This window comes from Leptodactylus fuscus, chromosome 6 (assembly GCF_031893055.1).
Source record: "Leptodactylus fuscus isolate aLepFus1 chromosome 6, aLepFus1.hap2, whole genome shotgun sequence".
In the NCBI taxonomy this organism is placed as follows: Eukaryota; Metazoa; Chordata; class Amphibia; order Anura; family Leptodactylidae; genus Leptodactylus; species Leptodactylus fuscus.
This window is the reverse complement of record NC_134270.1, coordinates 6756048-6772957: the sequence shown is the minus strand read 5'-3', so window position 1 is coordinate 6772957 and position 16910 is coordinate 6756048. Positions and strand designations below refer to the sequence as shown.

Here is a 16910-nt window from a genome sequence, read left to right as displayed (position 1 = left end):
CCCATTATAAGTCACACCCCTCATAAACCACGCCCATTACATACTATACCCTCATAGACCACGCCTATTATAAATCACAACCCTCATTAACCCCTTCCATATCGGGGCACGTTTTTCAAAAGAGCCAAGTCTGTGCACATTGTTCAGATATGTCGTAAATGGAGTGCACCATAAATTTTGCCACAACGCGTTTAGATCTTGACCTACCAAGGTCTATGAGTTTTCTTTAAAGTTAGAAGGATCTAATCCAATCTTTTTGCTTTGATTTATTAAAAATTTGAACCACAAAGGGAAGGCTGTGATCACTGTTACGTAACCAAAACACTTTACTTAATGTCAACCTATTTTCTCCAAGGGGATACAATAATTTTATGGCTAAGTCCCACGACACAGAACTTCAGATGATGGGCTCCACGTCGAGAGAAGCTCTGACACCAAAAGATCCAGAGAATGAGGAACTCAACATCTTCGAGAGGTTTGTCCAACCCTGTCTGGTGGAGCTTCTAGGATCTTTCCTCTTCATCTCCATCGGATGTCTCTCGGTGCTGGTCAATCCTGCCGGGGCTGGACCTCTACTGCCGGCTCTCGCTCATGGTCTCGCATTGGCCACGGTGATCTCTGTTCTCGGCAATATAAGGCAAGTGCCAAACCTGAAGGTTCACTGCAATAAATAACCTCTAACCTGACGTGTTCTCGCAGTGTTGCGGAATATGTTATATGGATGACGGATACTTTTCTTTTGTCTTGTCTCTAGTGGAGGACACTTCAATCCGGCTGTCACCCTTGGTGTAGTCATTTCTGGGGGACTGACTCCAATTCTGATGGTACCCTACTGGGCATGCCAGCTCGGAGGGGGAATGCTAGGAGCTTTGTTGGCCAAGGTATGTACATAATTTTTTAACATTGCAATTTTCCATTTTTTTACCAAACTGGACAAGGAAGTGATCACTGTTGCGATGTCACTTATACTTGACTTTTCTTTAACTCTCTTGCTTATTCCCATGATTCTTCCAGGGATTGGCAGATGAATCGTCATTTGTGAATCACACAGGGGCGGTCTGCATGTTGGGCAACGAGTCTTCAGTGGGCAGAGCCGTTGGAGTGGAAATAGTCTTCAGTTTTCTCCTGGTTCTAGCTGTGGTGATGGGAACGATGGGAGATCGCAGCCAGACCCCACTAGCCCCGTATTCTATTGCATTCACCGTCCTGATTGGAATTCTAGCCGGGTTAGTATTGGCTGCTCTATGATCATCACAGCATTAAACCACCCGTCCAAAATTATGTAGGTGCCCTTCGTGTAACCAATATAACCCGCTGAGACATGGACGCCACAAGGCGCCTGAAGGTGTCTATGGTGTCTGGCACCAACATACATTCGAGCTTGGTAACTTGGAGGCTATGTCATAGCCTTGATTTCTTTGGCATGTTCCTCTTTGTAGTGTGGTATAGGTCTAATCCTACTGAAGATGCCGTTGCCTTCATGAGAGGTTGCACTTCGCTTCTATGATGTTTAAGAATTTGTTACGTGTTCCAGTAACATACACATGTATGCCAAGGGCCAAGTTATCCCATGAGAAGAGTTGGCCCAAGTTTTTGCCCAGTAATCACACCTTATACCCATTGGTGACCATTGTAGGCACTTTGGTGGTGGACACTGGACAGGCATCAGCATGGAGACCATAGACAGTAGGCCAAAATGTACTTTACTACCCCATCCATAGAAATTGCTCTCCACCAATGAGCCTTGGGCGCCCATAACTCTGACGCTGGTTCATCACTTGTCCTTCCTTGGACTGACCACTACATACCTAAAAGCCCTGCTGTTTGGAGACGTTCTCGTCCAGCCGCCTGGATATGGTCCTTACGAGAGTCATTCACATCCTTATGCTTTGAGAATCTGCAAATCACTTGATGCCACATATAGATCTGTCTCTTGAAGGGAACCATTGTCACCAGAGAATCCATGTTATCACCTCGCCTAATATTATGGCTGACCAGAGCGCACTATGGACGGTGACACAGCAGAACATATGAGAGACATACGTGACCTGTGACACCATATCATATGTCTGTAATCCCGTCATTTTGTCTTATAGAGGCTCCATATCAGGTTCCTGTCTGAACCCATCGCGGGCACTGGGCCCAGCAGTGGTGGCTGGTTACTGGGATTACCACTGGGTGTACTGGGTGGGCCCGGCCTCTGGGGCCATCACAGTGTCTCTTATATACAGGTAAGGAGTCACTTCTATTATTCTGCATTAGTGGGTCAGACACTACAGAGACCTGTCCATACAGAGACGTTACTATGCAGCTCTGCTCTCCGTCCTCTTCCTTCCCTCCACACCGACTCTTATGTCTGATAGCACAGATATCCATATCTAGCCTCACACACAGACGTCTATGGAGAGGGGAGGAGGCTGCGGCCACCTAGTAATTGATTTATTATCTGGTTCTGTACGGTGGTGGAGCATTATCTTACAGCTATCATATGTAGGCATTTACCAGCAGCCTTCTCCTCCCTCTCTCCATAGACTTCTATGTTAGAAGTAACTCAGCCTGATAAACGGAGAAAGAAGCATTTTTCTTTAATAAGATATATTACAAAGTTTCTTATATTCACTTGTGCTATTCAGACATATAATGGAGGTTTGCTTTAAGAAATACCCATGACAATCTCAAGGTATAGAGGAGATCCCCACAATTGTATAGTAGTCGGCCATTGCTGAGCACTGGATAGTGAAGGACGATGTGTAAGGTGCCGGCTAAGAAAATTAAAGTATTGCTCTTATGTTTGCACTGCAGGTTCCTGCTGGGTGGAAGGTCCCATCGATTATTCCTGAAGTGACCGGCTGGAGGCAGTCATCCCTTTAAGTGGGACAGAGACTCATTGGACACGTATATGGGGACAATAGACATAAAGCAGCTGAGCATCTCCTCCATTATCATCCAGTATTATAGCGGTATATAGAGTATATAACATACAGCTACCTCTCCCATGGGTGTGCGGGGCCCTCTTATGTTATGTCACACACCACTGCTTATTGTAATATTATATTCTGCTATATTTTAATAAAACAAAAGACAGAAACAAAGAGTATATACATATATATACATACATATACGCAACGTCACAACATTGTACATCATATCGGGAGAAACAAAGGATTCCTGCTGTGCCAGAGGGTATAAGAGTGGCCATGACCCCTGTGAGCGCCCTCCGATGGTCCCAGACAGACTAACATATACAGTACAAGACTGCCACCTGCTGGTAAACAGTCTTATTACACAATACAGAAAACTCACGGTCTGTAGGTTTGAGCCAATATCATGAAAAACAAGAAAAGGTGAAGGAAAAGCGAAAAATTTTGGGGAATGCGATCGCTGGAGTTTGACTCACATGGCCGCTCTGCATTTATGTAAGGATTTGTCAGCTCCGGTTTATTGTCATATAATTCTGTGTGACCCATGGTGACACCACAGTCCCTTAAAGGGGTTGTCCAGGGCTTATATATTAATTCATCAGTATGTGATTGGTGAGGGTCTGACCTCTGGGACCCCCACAGATCAGCTGCATTTTAGTGAGTGCTATGGCCTTTACTGCCACTGTGCTTGGTATTGCAGCTCAGCCCCATCAACTGGAATAGGACTGAGCCGCTGCTATGTAAAGGATGAACGTGATGTCACAGGGAAGGGGATGCAGCGCTCCTGAGCCTCTTCAAACTGATATTGAGGGCAGTTTTGGGTGTTGGACCCCACTGATCCTAAAGATAACTCATCAATATAAGGAAGCCAGAAGACCCCTATAAGTTGTGTCCTCCACTTTGGCACCAGGCATAGCCAGTACCAACTCCATTGGATACCCTGGGGAACCAAATGGGGGTCTACCATAACAACCTCCACTTGAGAAGACCCATTTGCACTGTTGCCCCCTAGTGGCAGTCCATATTGTTGCACCCAGGGTCTTGCCTCTATGATGTCAATATTCAAGTACGGCTCCAACCACAGCTAGAACTTCTCTCATATACCTTGGATTTCAATTCCTCATTATCAGGGGTTGCTGCTACCTGGCCCTGGACCCTGCGGGGGCCTCAATGACAGATCCAAGGTACGTCTGTTTGCAGTCAGCAAATACCAGCTTTCTAGCTTACATTCAGAGCTGTAACTTCTCACACCTGTGACTTTGTTACAATTGCATCCTGATATTTTTCCTTCCTCCTCTTTGACTCTTTTTTTTATTACAGATCCAGTTTTTCAGTTTTAGGCCTGTTCAACTCCAAGTCAGTCTATTATTTCGGAGTCATCCTTCGTATACTCAGACTCTGTCTCCAGGATACATTAGATGTAATAATATGATATAGGAACGGTCACCGGCTTTTCAGCAAACTTTGTACGAACCGATTGTACAAGAGAATATAAGAAATGTTGTTATACTATAACACTATTATATCTTATCAAAGAAAAATGCTTCTTTCTCCACTTATCTGGCTCAGTGTCTGCTCCCTCTCTGCTAAAGTGACATCTACTCTGATATCATTTCTGATGAGCGAGGACAGAAGGTGACACAATGGCGATATGAGAACTCTACAGGGTCTGTGGAGATGGAGAGGAAGAAAGGAGAAGCTCGGTGAGAGAGTATCTATCTTTATTTATGTGATGGATGTCTGTCCTTTATAACTGAAATTGATGGAGCTAAAAGTCAGGCCTGCAGGACTTTGGCAATTTCTGATGGATTTGCGTCAGATTCTAAGAACAAAGAGTCTGACACAAATGTGAATGTAGCTGAATCTTCATGGTCACATGTACTAATGTTGGATAGGCTCTAAAAACATATTTATAGTCATCCTACTAATATTATAAATGTGAAAGTTTTTGTGTTTGGATGTTTGTTCCTCAATCACTCAAAAACGTCCGTACAGATTTGGATGACATTTATCCTATAGATAGTTTGTAACTCTATTAACACATCAACTACTTTGTATCCCGGTAAATGACATGGCTTCACAACTGTTATGAATTTATGGTCACATACTATATTACACTGCTCCTGCAGCCGCTTATCTCAGGTTCCAGGTCTGTTATCTCTCTATGTAAACTCACAGATAACACTGAGTCCATTGTATACAAGCATTTGCATATTATCTGATCTGCTCCAGGCAGTGCTGACACACTGGAGGGGGAATCACCTTTACTCCACATTGGCAGTTTGCTAATATTAAACATGTCGGGAAAAAGAAAATCTGATTTGTCACAAACAATGAGATCTATGAAGGAGCCAGAAGTCACAGAGTTCTCCTCAAGCGGAGCTGACGGGGATGATCGGCACCAACAACACGCTCATTATGCGAGCTGCTGGAACAATCACAGGCACGGCGTGAGGAACAAGTTCAGCGGCAGGACAGTTTAGGAGCTTCCGAAATGCTGGAGCAGGCGAACCATCAACGCCAGCAATTTGCTGAATATCGGCGGATCATCGACATCAACAACCCGCAGATGAAGTCGCAGGAAGAGGCTAGTACTATATAACTGGAAACTACGTTGGTAAATTTCTTTCCTAGTACCATACAGATGCCATAAATACAGTATAGATATCCCTCAAAGTGACTTTATTTAATAAATCATGACCCTAAAGATATCATTCTAGGGGCAGGGGTGTAGCTATAGGGGTGCAGAGGTAGCAGTTGCTGATGGGCCCCAGAGGTCCCTCTGACATATAAAATATGTATTATCCCCTATTCTACATGGCACAGGGGACAGATTTTGCACTGGGGACCAGGAACTTTCATTGCAAATAGCCGAGAGTTGTGACAAGTTGTGCAGGGGATCCAAGGTGCTTTAGTTTATACTCCTGCACACAATCTATAGAAACATGCGGACCCAGAGCAAGGTAGAAAGGCAAATATTTCCAGATTGTGAAGGATTGTCAGGCATTGTGCTGTTCTTATCTCTGGGATTGAGGGATTACATACGATAGCATTTATTTTATGGCTCCATTTCACTGCCTGCCGTTCTGAAATTGCATAAAACACGACTCTCTCCTCAGTTGTACTCACACGTTGTTTCTCTGGCAGACCCCCCTGCCCTTCTTATTGCCCCATAAGACATGGTACCCTCCTCATGTAAACAGCCCAATACTTGTATAATAGAGAGTATCGGAGTCGCCACCTTCCACATGATGGCCTTTTTTGGCCCTGGAGGTGATGATTTGACCCCACAGCTATAGTCCTGATCTCAACATCCTCCAGTCCGTCTGGGGTGACATGAAGAGACAGACGGATTGGAGCAAACAACACACACAGAAGATCTGGGCTTAGTTCTCCAAGATGGCGGTGAGAACAACCTCCCTGCCCAAAAACTGTCTGCAAGTAGTGAGAAAAGGGCAAAGGTCGCACCAAATATTGAGTCGATTTATATTCCTCCATTCACTTTGCATTTTGGTAATTCACTTCTATTTTTGAAAGCGTTCCAACTATACATCATTTTTTCCACCCCATTGCCTAAAACTTTTGCACGTCACAGTACACCATAGCATCACTTTCTTGGGTCAGTGAAGATGGTCAAGGATATTCATTTTATTTTGGGATATAAGCAGGGGGTCTCATCTTAAACAGTCAGTCTCGCCCATTGCGGTCATCTCTGTGCAACAAATCCAAAAACCGCCTCAAAGTTTGGTATCGGGGACTTGATCATCACCAAGGCAAAGACTAACGTGATGAATGGGATGCGAAGATTGCAAGGCAGATAATATTACACTGTGTTTATCCAGGGTGTGCTTGAAGGAGGTGCGACTATCCTGTCAATCTTCAGAGGTCTATCGGGGTGGTACTGACTGTATACACAGACACCTACATCAGTTCCCACTTGTAGAGGAAAGTTCACACTCGGAGGAGGAGTCGCTCAGGTTCACAGTATATACTCGGCCCCACGTGTCAGGAGTCAGAGCCAGGTATACAGAGGAACATGCTGTCTACTCTGCTCCTAGGACTCTTCACAGTCCTTATCTATCTCTTCATATCTACATGGAACAAAAGGCGACACTTACCTCCAGGGCCAATGCCATGGCCGATTATTGGCAACCTGCACCAGATTGATAAATCTGCACCTTATAAGACGTTCATGGAGGTAAGGCACTTAAAGGGGATTTCTGGCATGCACAAGTAAGATAGGGTACGATTAGATCCTTGGACCCTGATCTTGGGACTGGGTTGCAGGAGGTTTTTTTGACTTTCTTTTGCTACTTTCATGGTTTATTGGACTTGTCTGCTCCGTATGGCTCAGATATAACCTTGATCTCAACATCGTCCAGTCTGTCTGGGATGACATGAAGAGACAGACGGATTGGAGCAAGAAGATCTGGGCTTGGTTCTCCAAGATGGAACAACCTCCCTGCCCAGTTCTGCCAAAAAATTGTCTGTATCGAGAAGGCAAAGGGCAAAGGTGACACCAAATATTGACGGGATTTACATTTCTCTTTTCTCCTTGCCTTGCATTTTGCTATTTCTGAAAGCATTCTTACTTTGCAGGATATTTTCTTTATCCACCTAAAACTTTTGCAAATTCCCAGCCTGTCATTGACATATGTCCAGCTGTCCTCGTTTCCCAGATGCAACCTCTGCATTCCCTATAGGTACAACACAGTAACCCTAGCAATGAGCCAATTTTGCATGCTTTTTCTAATTTAGCCACATAACTTGCCACCGCCAGATTGACTTGCAGAATTTGTATGTTCGTGTGCACTTCTGGGTGTGTCACTTACTGTGGAGGAGAAGGTTTGTGCTTGCCCGGTGCACTCCAGGAATGATGTGTGCACACTTACTACACAATGGGCTGCACCCTCATGCTAAAAACACAAAGGAGAGACCATATAGAAGGAGCGCTGACTGCACTGCAAAGACTCCTCCAGGGCTACTCTCTTTGTACAGTGAGCAAGAAATACAGGAATGTAAATAGGCCATAGACTTAAAGGCGTGATCCACTGTGTACAACTGATGACAGATGACTGGTACCGAGGAAGCGCAGGACTATAGTGATGAGCCTGGATACTACAGCGTTGTCCATAGACTTCTTAGACTTTGATGCACTGCCTCAGGACAAGGATAGGCCATGAATTGTAAAACATCTTTAATGTCACACTAGGGACCACCCCTTTAATGTGGAAACTTCAGTTGATTGCCACAACTCTATGGGCCATAATGGGTCTGTCTTGGGAACTAGATGCCATGGTAGTCCATCCATAACCATCTTCCTTATACTAACCTATTGTCTTTCCAGTTCGGGGAAAAGTATGGAAGCGTCTTCACCGTCTACACAGGCTGGAAACCCACAGTGGTTCTGTATGGCTACGATACGTTGAAGGAGGCCTTGCTGGGACAAGCCGACGACTTCAGCGGCAGAGGGGTTGTGCCAGTTTTTGAAAGGGCTTCACGGAATAAAGGTGAATACCCATCACGGCCATCAATTGTAAATGGTGAGATGATTCCATCACGTTCTATGTGGTGGAGACGTCTTGTGTCTATATACTGCACTGTTGGAAGTATCTCCACAACCCAAAAACTGAGCCTGCACCATCAGCAACTGATGGCAACTGTAACACACAGTATGGAGGATGCTCGATACAAAGATTGGGACTGGAGGCAGCTTAGACCCCAGCCGTTTAACCCTTTCCATGTCATAAGACCCCAGACCATCCCGCTACAACTTGGCCTAGGGTCTTATTAAACCCTGCCAGAGACGAGATCTAACAGGATGCCTGTAAGTGTTATCCTGACAGATATAATACACTACAATACAGAAGAGCTGCATTTTATGTTCCCTTTAGGTTTGGCCTTTACCAATGGCCCACACTGGTTTCACCAACGAAGGTATGCTCTGGCCACCCTGCGAAGCTTTGGGATGGGCAAGAGGAGCATTGAGGAAAGAGTGGTGGAGGAGGCCACATTTCTGGTCGACCTCTTCAAGGCTCGCAACGGTAAAGAGTTTTCTATGATGGCTTTTTGTGGGAATAATGGTGTGCCATGTATTATGATGTGCCGTATACAGTCACTGACCACCAATAACAAACCCAGATAGTAGTCAGATTACTGAACATCTCATCCTGCACTTCTGTTCTGTCTCGGGTAGATAGGTAAATGATACTACTTTTAGGTAGTGTAGCTCGTGGTGAGAGATTGTTGTCTGAACTTGAAGACATTTTCCCCAGTTGCTAGACTTTGAGAAAGGTTCATCAAATGATGGTTAGGTTGGCATATGAGGGCCTTGCGGTGAGCGCATCAATCCTGCCTTTGCTGTTAAGCAAGACACTGCCCCCTGCTGGTGCTCTGAGCTGGGGGCCATCACACACAACAGTGGATCACCCCTGATAGTGATACAAGAACACTAAAAGCTCAGCGATATGTGCAGGACATTCTGTGGTCGCATGTGTTGTCTCTCATGGCAGGGCGAACAACTCACCCACACACAACAAAGGTTTCCCAGGAATCTCTTCACCAGATTTTAGCACTTTTTGGCCAGATTTATCGCCAATCGAGCATTTACAGTACTAGCTGAAATGCTAACTTGAGTACCCTACAAGTGTGCAGGATCTACAGGTCCAGCTGCAACATTAATGGGCCAATGTGGTGCAGGATACTATGCAGAACTTGTATACCTCCATGTCCTGTTGTACCTCATCGTGTAATATGGTCACAACTACCGTAGATCACCATTGCAGTCACATTTAGAAAGTTTCAGGTCAGTTCAGCACCTTCTTGGTGTCATATTTTTTTGTCAATGAGTATACTGTGTTCCTTTCCTTCCAGGTAAACCTTTCAATCCAGGTCCTGAGTTGACCGCCGCCGTGTCCAATGTGATCTGCTCCATTGTGTTCGGAGATCGGTTTGATACACAAGATAAAACCTTCCAGACCTTGCACACCATGATCAATGAGAACCTCTCCTTCTTGGGGAGACAGAGTTTTCAGGTAAGGATTAATCCTCCAAGAGGGTAATGATACTTTATAGAGGACCATTCATTCCCTCACCAAGTCCAGTTATTTGCATCTTTAAACTCACTCTCCACCAGGAGATTCTCTATGTGACGTTCAGTACGTGGTTGAATTTGGTGTCTTCCCTGTTTCAGATTTACAACGCGTTTCCGGAGATTCTGAAATGGCTCCCTGGAGAACACAACAAGATCTTCCAGAATGCCTCCATGCTACAGACCTTCCTTAGAGGACTCATCGATAATCATGTTCTGTCACGTGACGCCAACTGCCCCCGAGATTTTGTGGATAGTTTCTTAAATAAAGTAGAGGAGGTAACTGCACCAATTCTCCATCTGTACATATCTTTGGCTCTTATAGAATTGACCACTGATGTCAGACCTTTGGAAGGCTTGTTTCTATGTAGTAGGTATTTAAGTTGATTGGCTGGAAGGAAGTCGGGATGAGATACACTGTCTATTTTGGAAGCTGTCGAAGTGCTAAGGCTCTGATGCAACATCTGCAGCACATCCTCCTAATGATCTTTTTTTTCTTATGGTAGAGTTGGAAGGGACCTCAAGGGCCATCGGGTCCAACCCCCTGCGAGTGCAGGTTTTCCTAAATCATCCCAGCTATATGTTTCTCCAGATTCCGCTTGAAGATTTCCATTGATGGAGCGCCCACCACCTCCCGTGGCAGCCTATTCCACTCTCTCACTCCCCTCACTGTCAGAAAGTTTTTCCTAATGTCTAATCTGTATCTCTTTCCCTTTCGTTTCATCCCATTGCTTCTTGTACTTCCTTGTGCTAATGAGAATAGGGGAGATCCCTCTGCACTGTGACTACCTTTCAGATATTTGTAGACTGCTATTAAATCTCCCCTCAGCCTTCTCTTTTGCAAACTAAACAATCCCAGTTCTTTTAGCCGCTCCTCATAGGACATGGTTTGCAGACCTTCCACCATTTTGGTTGCTCTTCTCTGGACTTGCTCCAATATATCGATGTCTTTCTTGAATTGAGGCGCCCAGAACTGTACACAGTATTCCAGGTGTGGTCTGACCAGGGAAGAGTACAGCGGAATAATGACCTCTCTTCATCTAGATTCAATGCTTGTCTTAATACATCCCAGAATTTTATTCGCCTTTTTTGCAGCAGCACCGCACTGTTGGCTCATGTTGAATTTGTGATCTACTATTATGCCCAAGTCCTTTTCCCCTATGCTATCACTTAGTTTTATTCCTCCCATACTAAATATGTTTTTTACATTTCTGTTACCCAGATGTAGAACTTTGCATTTGTCCCTGTTAAATCCCATTTTGTTGGCCTCAGCCCATTGTTCCAGTGTGTCTAAGTCCTTTTGAATTCACTCTCTCTCCTCTCTAGTGTTGGCTATTCCTCCTATCTTCGTATCATCTGCAAATTTTATGAGTTCCCCAATAATTCCATCGTCCAGATCATTTATAAAGATGTTAAAAAGTACTGGGCCCAGAACAGAGCCCTGCGGCACCCCGCTTTTGACTTTCTTCCAGTTGGATGTGTAGCCATTTAGTATTACTCGTTGTGCCCGATCATTAAGCCAGTTGTGAATCCACCGAACTGATTTTTTGTCAAAGCCATACTTAATCATTTTTTCAATAAGAAGGTTATGTGATACTTTATCAAATGCCTTACTGAAGTCAAGATATACTATGTCCACGGCATTCCCTTGGTCCAACCATTCAGTGATTTTGTTGTAGAAGGAAATCAGGTTAGTCTGACAAGATTTATTGATCATAAAGCCGTGCTGGCTCTGGTTAATTAATGCCTTCCCATCCAGGTACCCAAGTAAATGTTCCTTGACAATTTGCTCAAAGATTTTTCCTGCTATCGAGGTCAGACTTACCGGCCTGTAATTTCCTGGATCGTCCCTTTTCCCCTTTTTGTAGATGGGGACAACATTTGCCCTTTTCCAATCTAAAGGGACCACTCCTGTTTCCCATGACTTACCGAAGATTATAGCAAGGGGTTCTGTTATTTCCTCTGCTATCTCTTTCAGGACTCTAGGGTGTAAATCATCTGGTCCTGGGGACTTGGTTTCCTGTAACTTGGCTAGTGCCATGTCCAGTACTGCAATCTCTTATGTGGAGCCATCTGGTCCTCCCTGGGTCTAGTGTGAATGTAATAGAAATCCATGACAATCTATAGTCTTCTAGTTGTGACTCCAGACACTTCCACATCTATCCTTATGTCTCACCCCGCTCTTCTTATTTCACATGGTTATATTTGCCCCATGTCTTGCTCGTTTCTTTTCTTCAGGAAGCCAATAATCCAGGTTCACACTTTACAATGGAGAGCTTGACCATAACAACCTACAATCTGTTTATTGCCGGGACTGGGACTACGGCCTCGACCCTCCGCTGGGCTATTAAATTTATGATGGAATATCCAGAGATCCAGAGTAAGTGTTAGTCGGAGGACAATCGCTGCGATCTCTCCTTCTTCATCCGACTGAAGTGACTTATGTGCTTGTTATTACTGCAGAGAAGGTACAGGCTGAAATAGATCAAGTCCTTGGCTCGGAGAAATGGCCTTCCCTGGAGCATCGCGTGTCTATGCCGTATACCGACGCCGTAATCCATGAGGTGCAGCGATATGCCAGCATTGTTGCAAACAGTCTTCCTCATGCCACCTTACGTGATATCAAATTTAAGGGATACACAATACCGAAGGTAAGAGCGATCTAGAATGGGGCTGAGCGTGTACCCCTATCTACCCTAGCTATGTTTGGTTACATATATACTCTTGTTTTTATTACAGGACACCCAAATTATCACATTTTTACACTCTGCTTTGTATGACAAAAAATACTGGAATAATCCAGAAGAGTTTAATCCCGAGCGTTTCCTAGATGAGAACGGCAAGTGTGTGAAGAACGAAGCGCTCATACCATTCGGAGCAGGTAAAGTCAGAATAATCACCAAAATGTTATCTATAGAGCAGGACATCTTCATTCTAGACATGACCGAGGCCGTGTTCTCTATGTCAGAAGATCGTGGTACTTAGAGGGTTAATATTGTTTTATGACCAACCAGGACGTAAAGTAGAACTCCACCTCTGAAAATGTTTCAATTTCATTTGATATCTTCACTGTGGTCGGAGCTTAGTTCTTGGATACAGAGCTCCAAATCCCCGGCATAGTCGTAGAGTTACATGATACAATTCCGATACCTCGTTGTCACCACTAGGGGGAGCTTACCGAATACAGGATTAGGATTGAGTTCAATCTGCGTGTAGTCTGTATCATCTCCAGGACACTGCAGGACAATAACACTAATACTATATATCTATTACAGGTAAAAGGTCATGTATTGGCGAAGCTTTAGCCAAGACCGAGATCTTCATCTTTTTGGTCAGTTTTCTACAGAAGTTCAACCTGAAATTTCCTCCGGGGGAACGAGGACCGATCGGATTAATTCAGGGAGGGACCCGCGACCCGGAGACGTTTAATATCTGCGCTGAATGGCGCCTTTGAGAAGTCGGCGGTTATGACGTCAAGGCTGTAGGAAGACGGTGTCAAAATATCCCCCCAGCAATGTTGATTTTAGTCACCAGTTCATTTGGGTTCCAAGAAGTTCCTTTAGTCTGGAACCCCAGACCTAAGACTAAGGGGTGAGAGGGCATATTAGGAATGGTTATATATATTACTTTATTGGTGGTATTAAAGTTACAAAGATCGTTTTGTTATCATAATTTTGCGTACAACGAATCATGGCAGCGTGGAAACTCATCCCGAGAGGTTTGGCTCCACAAATGTAAATTTCAGGAGAAATGCAGAAGATACGGAAAAAAGAGGAAGGTAAAAGGGAAACCAAAAAGGTATTCGCAACTTCCCAGAGACACACCCAGCGAACCCCAGGTAGGAGGACTCATAAGGAGCCAGACACTAACCTTAGAGGGAAGTCTAAGAGGGCAAGCAGGAATGGAGTCGCAGATGAGCAGGTGGGTAATCCAAGGAATACACGCAGATACCCGAGGAGCATGTCCATGGTCAAGCAAGCCGTCGGTAAGTGGAGGTCACGTGGTAGCAGTAGGAAGAGGCAGAAATTAAGTCAGGGAAGCCGGGTCATGCACAGGAGGTCAACGGAGTAGCCAAATCAGGATCCAAAAAGGAGGTCAGGTGGAAGTCAAAGGTCATACACAGGAGGTCAGGAAGGTGCCAAATTAGAATCACGCAGTAGAGGTCTGTAAGGCAAGCCGGGTCATACAATCCAGGAATCCAAGTGCAGGGACAGGAGACAGGTGACAGGGAAGCAGGAGAGGCTCGTCACTAGGGAGCCGATACCACGGGGAAAACAAATAACCAGCGATGGGCTGACATAGAAATGAGTTCTAAATAGCCTCAGGCCTGCCACTGACCCCTCCCTGACCTTGGAAGTGCCAGTCCCGGCGCTAGGGGAAAACTGGAACTCAAGCGGAGGCTTCCGGCCTACCCCAGCTCCAGAACAGGCCGACACTCTGGCGCTGGACAGGGACCGGGTCGGGCGCCTCTGCGCAGTACAGTGGAGGCCCTGGCCAATCCTAACAGCTTACTTATATAGCGCCATCATATTCTGCAGCACTTTATAGACATGGACAATCACTGTCCCATATAGGGCTCACAATCTACAGTCCATATCAGGATGTCTTTGTAGTGTGGGAGGAAACTGGAGTACCTGGTGGAAACCCATGAAAACACGGGGAGAACATACAAACTCCTTGCAGTTGTTGTCCTTGGCAGGATTTGAACCTAGGACTCCAGCAAACATTGTAATAAAACAAAAGACACAAAATCTAGGAGTAACAGCGGAGTCTGTGAGGAGGGCTTGACCGTACAGTCACACAACCTCACAATATGGTAAATGATATATAGAGACAGTGGCGTAACTAGGAATGGCGGGGCCCCGTGGTGAACTTTAGACCGAGAGGGGATACAAACATTAAAAAAAATGTTACTTACCTATCTCCGGCTCCGCTGCAGTCCTTGGTGGTGTCAGCCTTCTTCAATGACGTCCGGGACGTCACATGACCCGGAACGTCACATGAACGGGACCTGCGTCCCGGGTCATGTGACGTCAGGGAGCGTCCAGAAGTAGGTAAGTAACAAGGTTTTTTACGTTACTTTACCTCCCCTGGACCTCCGATCATTATACTCGGGGGTCTGAAAAGACCCCTGAGTATAATAATGATGTTTATGGGGCCCGTGGTGTCACTTATTGATCCCGGCCACTGCCAGGATCGGTAAGTAAATAGGGCCCGTTACTGGCTGGATTAATTCCAGCTGGTAACAGCCTATTAATTAAGAAAAGAAAAAAAATGCAGTGGTAGTGGCTGTCGCCGGGCCCCTAATATCCCGGGCCCTGTGGCAGCCGCTACCCCTACTACCCCGATAGTTACACCACTGTATAGAGAGATGTATCTTATCCTTGCTGTGCAGGTGGGTGTAAGACGTTCCTGTAATCTTAGCGCATGTACCATAAGTACTTCGTGAGAACCCTGCTGTGGTCCTGGAGTCTGATGCTAGAAAAATTGCACACACAACACTGCCACCTGCTGGTAAACAGTGGCATTATAGTATAGTATGGTGAGTAGTATTCTATCAAATACCTCGCTCCCATAGGAATGTGTGTAAGCGGTCGAACACCAAGGGGTTAAGGGCATCTAATATTCACCTAACCTAACCCTTTGGTGTTCGGCCGCTTACACGCATTCCTATGGGAGACAGGTATTCGATCAAATACGCTATATAGTATAATGGTGGAATATAAAATGGTCAGAATGTTAAGTTTTGGGACAAAAGCAACAAAAATTGTAGGAGAAGTGAAACATTAAGCTGCAAAACTTATCTATTTACATTTATATGTGATCTAGTGAAAGGGGGCGATTTAAACTTACCGTAGTTTAAAAAAAAAAATCTATTTTTAAAAACTCCTTTAAAAATTTTATTTACTTTTTTTTAAGCCCCCCTAAAAATCTTGTAATCATGTAATGTTCAGCTCTTACATAAACTGTAATACTACTACTGCAGTCTATAGTCTGGAGCGTATTGTTCCCGCCCATGGTAGGGCCTGGAGCGTATTGTTCCCGCCTGCGGTAGGGCCTGGAGTGTATTTTTCTCGCCTGCGGTAGGGCCTGGAGCGTATTGTTCCCGCCCATGGTAGGGCCTGGAGCGTATTGTTCCCGCCCGTGGTAGGGCCTGGAGCGTATTTTTCCCGCCTGCGGTAGGGCCTGGAGCGTATTGTTCCTGCCCATGGTAGGGCCCGGATTGTTCCCGCTCGCAGAAAAAAGAAGCAACATGCCCTTACTTCAGGCGGATTCCACGGCCGATTCAGCCGCAGACATCCGCCTCAAGACACTCCCTCCCAACTAGGCCCATTTATTTGGGCCTAATCCGGAACGGAATGCTGAAAATTCTTCTTTCATTTGTGTGGGAGGAAACCACAAGTATTCAAAACATACTGGAGTCGGATCGTAAGGTTTGTCAAGTATGTGAGCGAAACATCGAGTAAACAGCGCTGCGGAGTAGCACGCCTATCATATGTCCATATTATACAAACCGTACTATAGCAGCAAATCCCATCCAGCCCGCCAGGGCCTAATGATCTGAACGAGCCGCAGTAGGGATTTAGGTAAAGATAAAGAACAAAGAACAGCACCGAGCTGCATATGGTAAGGTACCGTATGAATAGATGAGAGGTAAAGTGAAAAAAGCTTCTCACCTTTAGAAGGTTGTGTGCACAACCATTAGATATAACTTAGAACCACTTAAAGAAGGGGGGGTTCCACCCCAGGTGATGAGACAGCAGGATCCGTGCCACCTTTGGTGTCGAACGATATTGGGAAGGACCAGGGATTAAAGGGGATCACCGCGCTCAACTGATTGTCAAATGGATAAACTTTATTTCTGTATAGGGCACACACTACACGTTTCGGGCACAGCA

The 16910-nt window shown here is 45.2% G+C and overlaps 2 protein-coding genes across 2 annotated transcripts; both read left to right on the top strand.

The window, feature by feature from the left end:
* Positions 1 to 371: 371 nt before the first annotated feature.
* On the top strand, positions 372 to 2845 carry LOC142209239 (aquaporin-8-like). The gene is made up of 5 exons (XM_075278167.1): positions 372 to 637; positions 755 to 881; positions 1015 to 1226; positions 2097 to 2231; positions 2803 to 2845. The coding sequence occupies exons 1-5, from the start codon at positions 372 to 374 to the stop codon at positions 2843 to 2845; spliced, it is 783 nt and encodes a 260-aa protein (XP_075134268.1).
* Positions 2846 to 6944: 4099 nt separating this feature from the next.
* Positions 6945 to 13513, top strand: LOC142210244 (cytochrome P450 2F2-like). The gene is made up of 9 exons (XM_075279275.1): positions 6945 to 7119; positions 8269 to 8431; positions 8816 to 8965; positions 9795 to 9955; positions 10114 to 10290; positions 12250 to 12391; positions 12475 to 12662; positions 12751 to 12892; positions 13287 to 13513. Exons 1-9 carry the CDS (start codon positions 6958 to 6960, stop codon positions 13463 to 13465), a joined length of 1464 nt encoding a protein of 487 aa, XP_075135376.1. The 5' UTR covers positions 6945 to 6957; the 3' UTR covers positions 13466 to 13513.
* The last annotated feature ends 3397 nt before the right edge of the window (positions 13514 to 16910 follow it).

What these genes read in the sequence shown, in the direction of transcription:
- LOC142209239 (XM_075278167.1), top strand. Translation starts at nt 372, where the DNA reads ATGGCTAAGTCCCACGACACAGAACTTCAGATGATGGGCTCCACGTCG. An exon ending in CTGATTGGAATTCTAGCCGG is followed by an intron (nt 1,227 to 2,096) that starts GTTAGTATTGGC and finishes TTTGTCTTATAG; the next exon opens with AGGCTCCATATCAGGTTCCT. An exon ending in ACAGTGTCTCTTATATACAG is followed by an intron (nt 2,232 to 2,802) that starts GTAAGGAGTCAC and finishes TTTGCACTGCAG; the next exon opens with GTTCCTGCTGGGTGGAAGGT.
- LOC142210244 (XM_075279275.1), top strand. Translation starts at nt 6,958, where the DNA reads ATGCTGTCTACTCTGCTCCTAGGACTCTTCACAGTCCTTATCTATCTC. An exon ending in CTTATAAGACGTTCATGGAG is followed by an intron (nt 7,120 to 8,268) that starts GTAAGGCACTTA and finishes TTGTCTTTCCAG; the next exon opens with TTCGGGGAAAAGTATGGAAG. An exon ending in TGGGGAGACAGAGTTTTCAG is followed by an intron (nt 9,956 to 10,113) that starts GTAAGGATTAAT and finishes TCCCTGTTTCAG; the next exon opens with ATTTACAACGCGTTTCCGGA.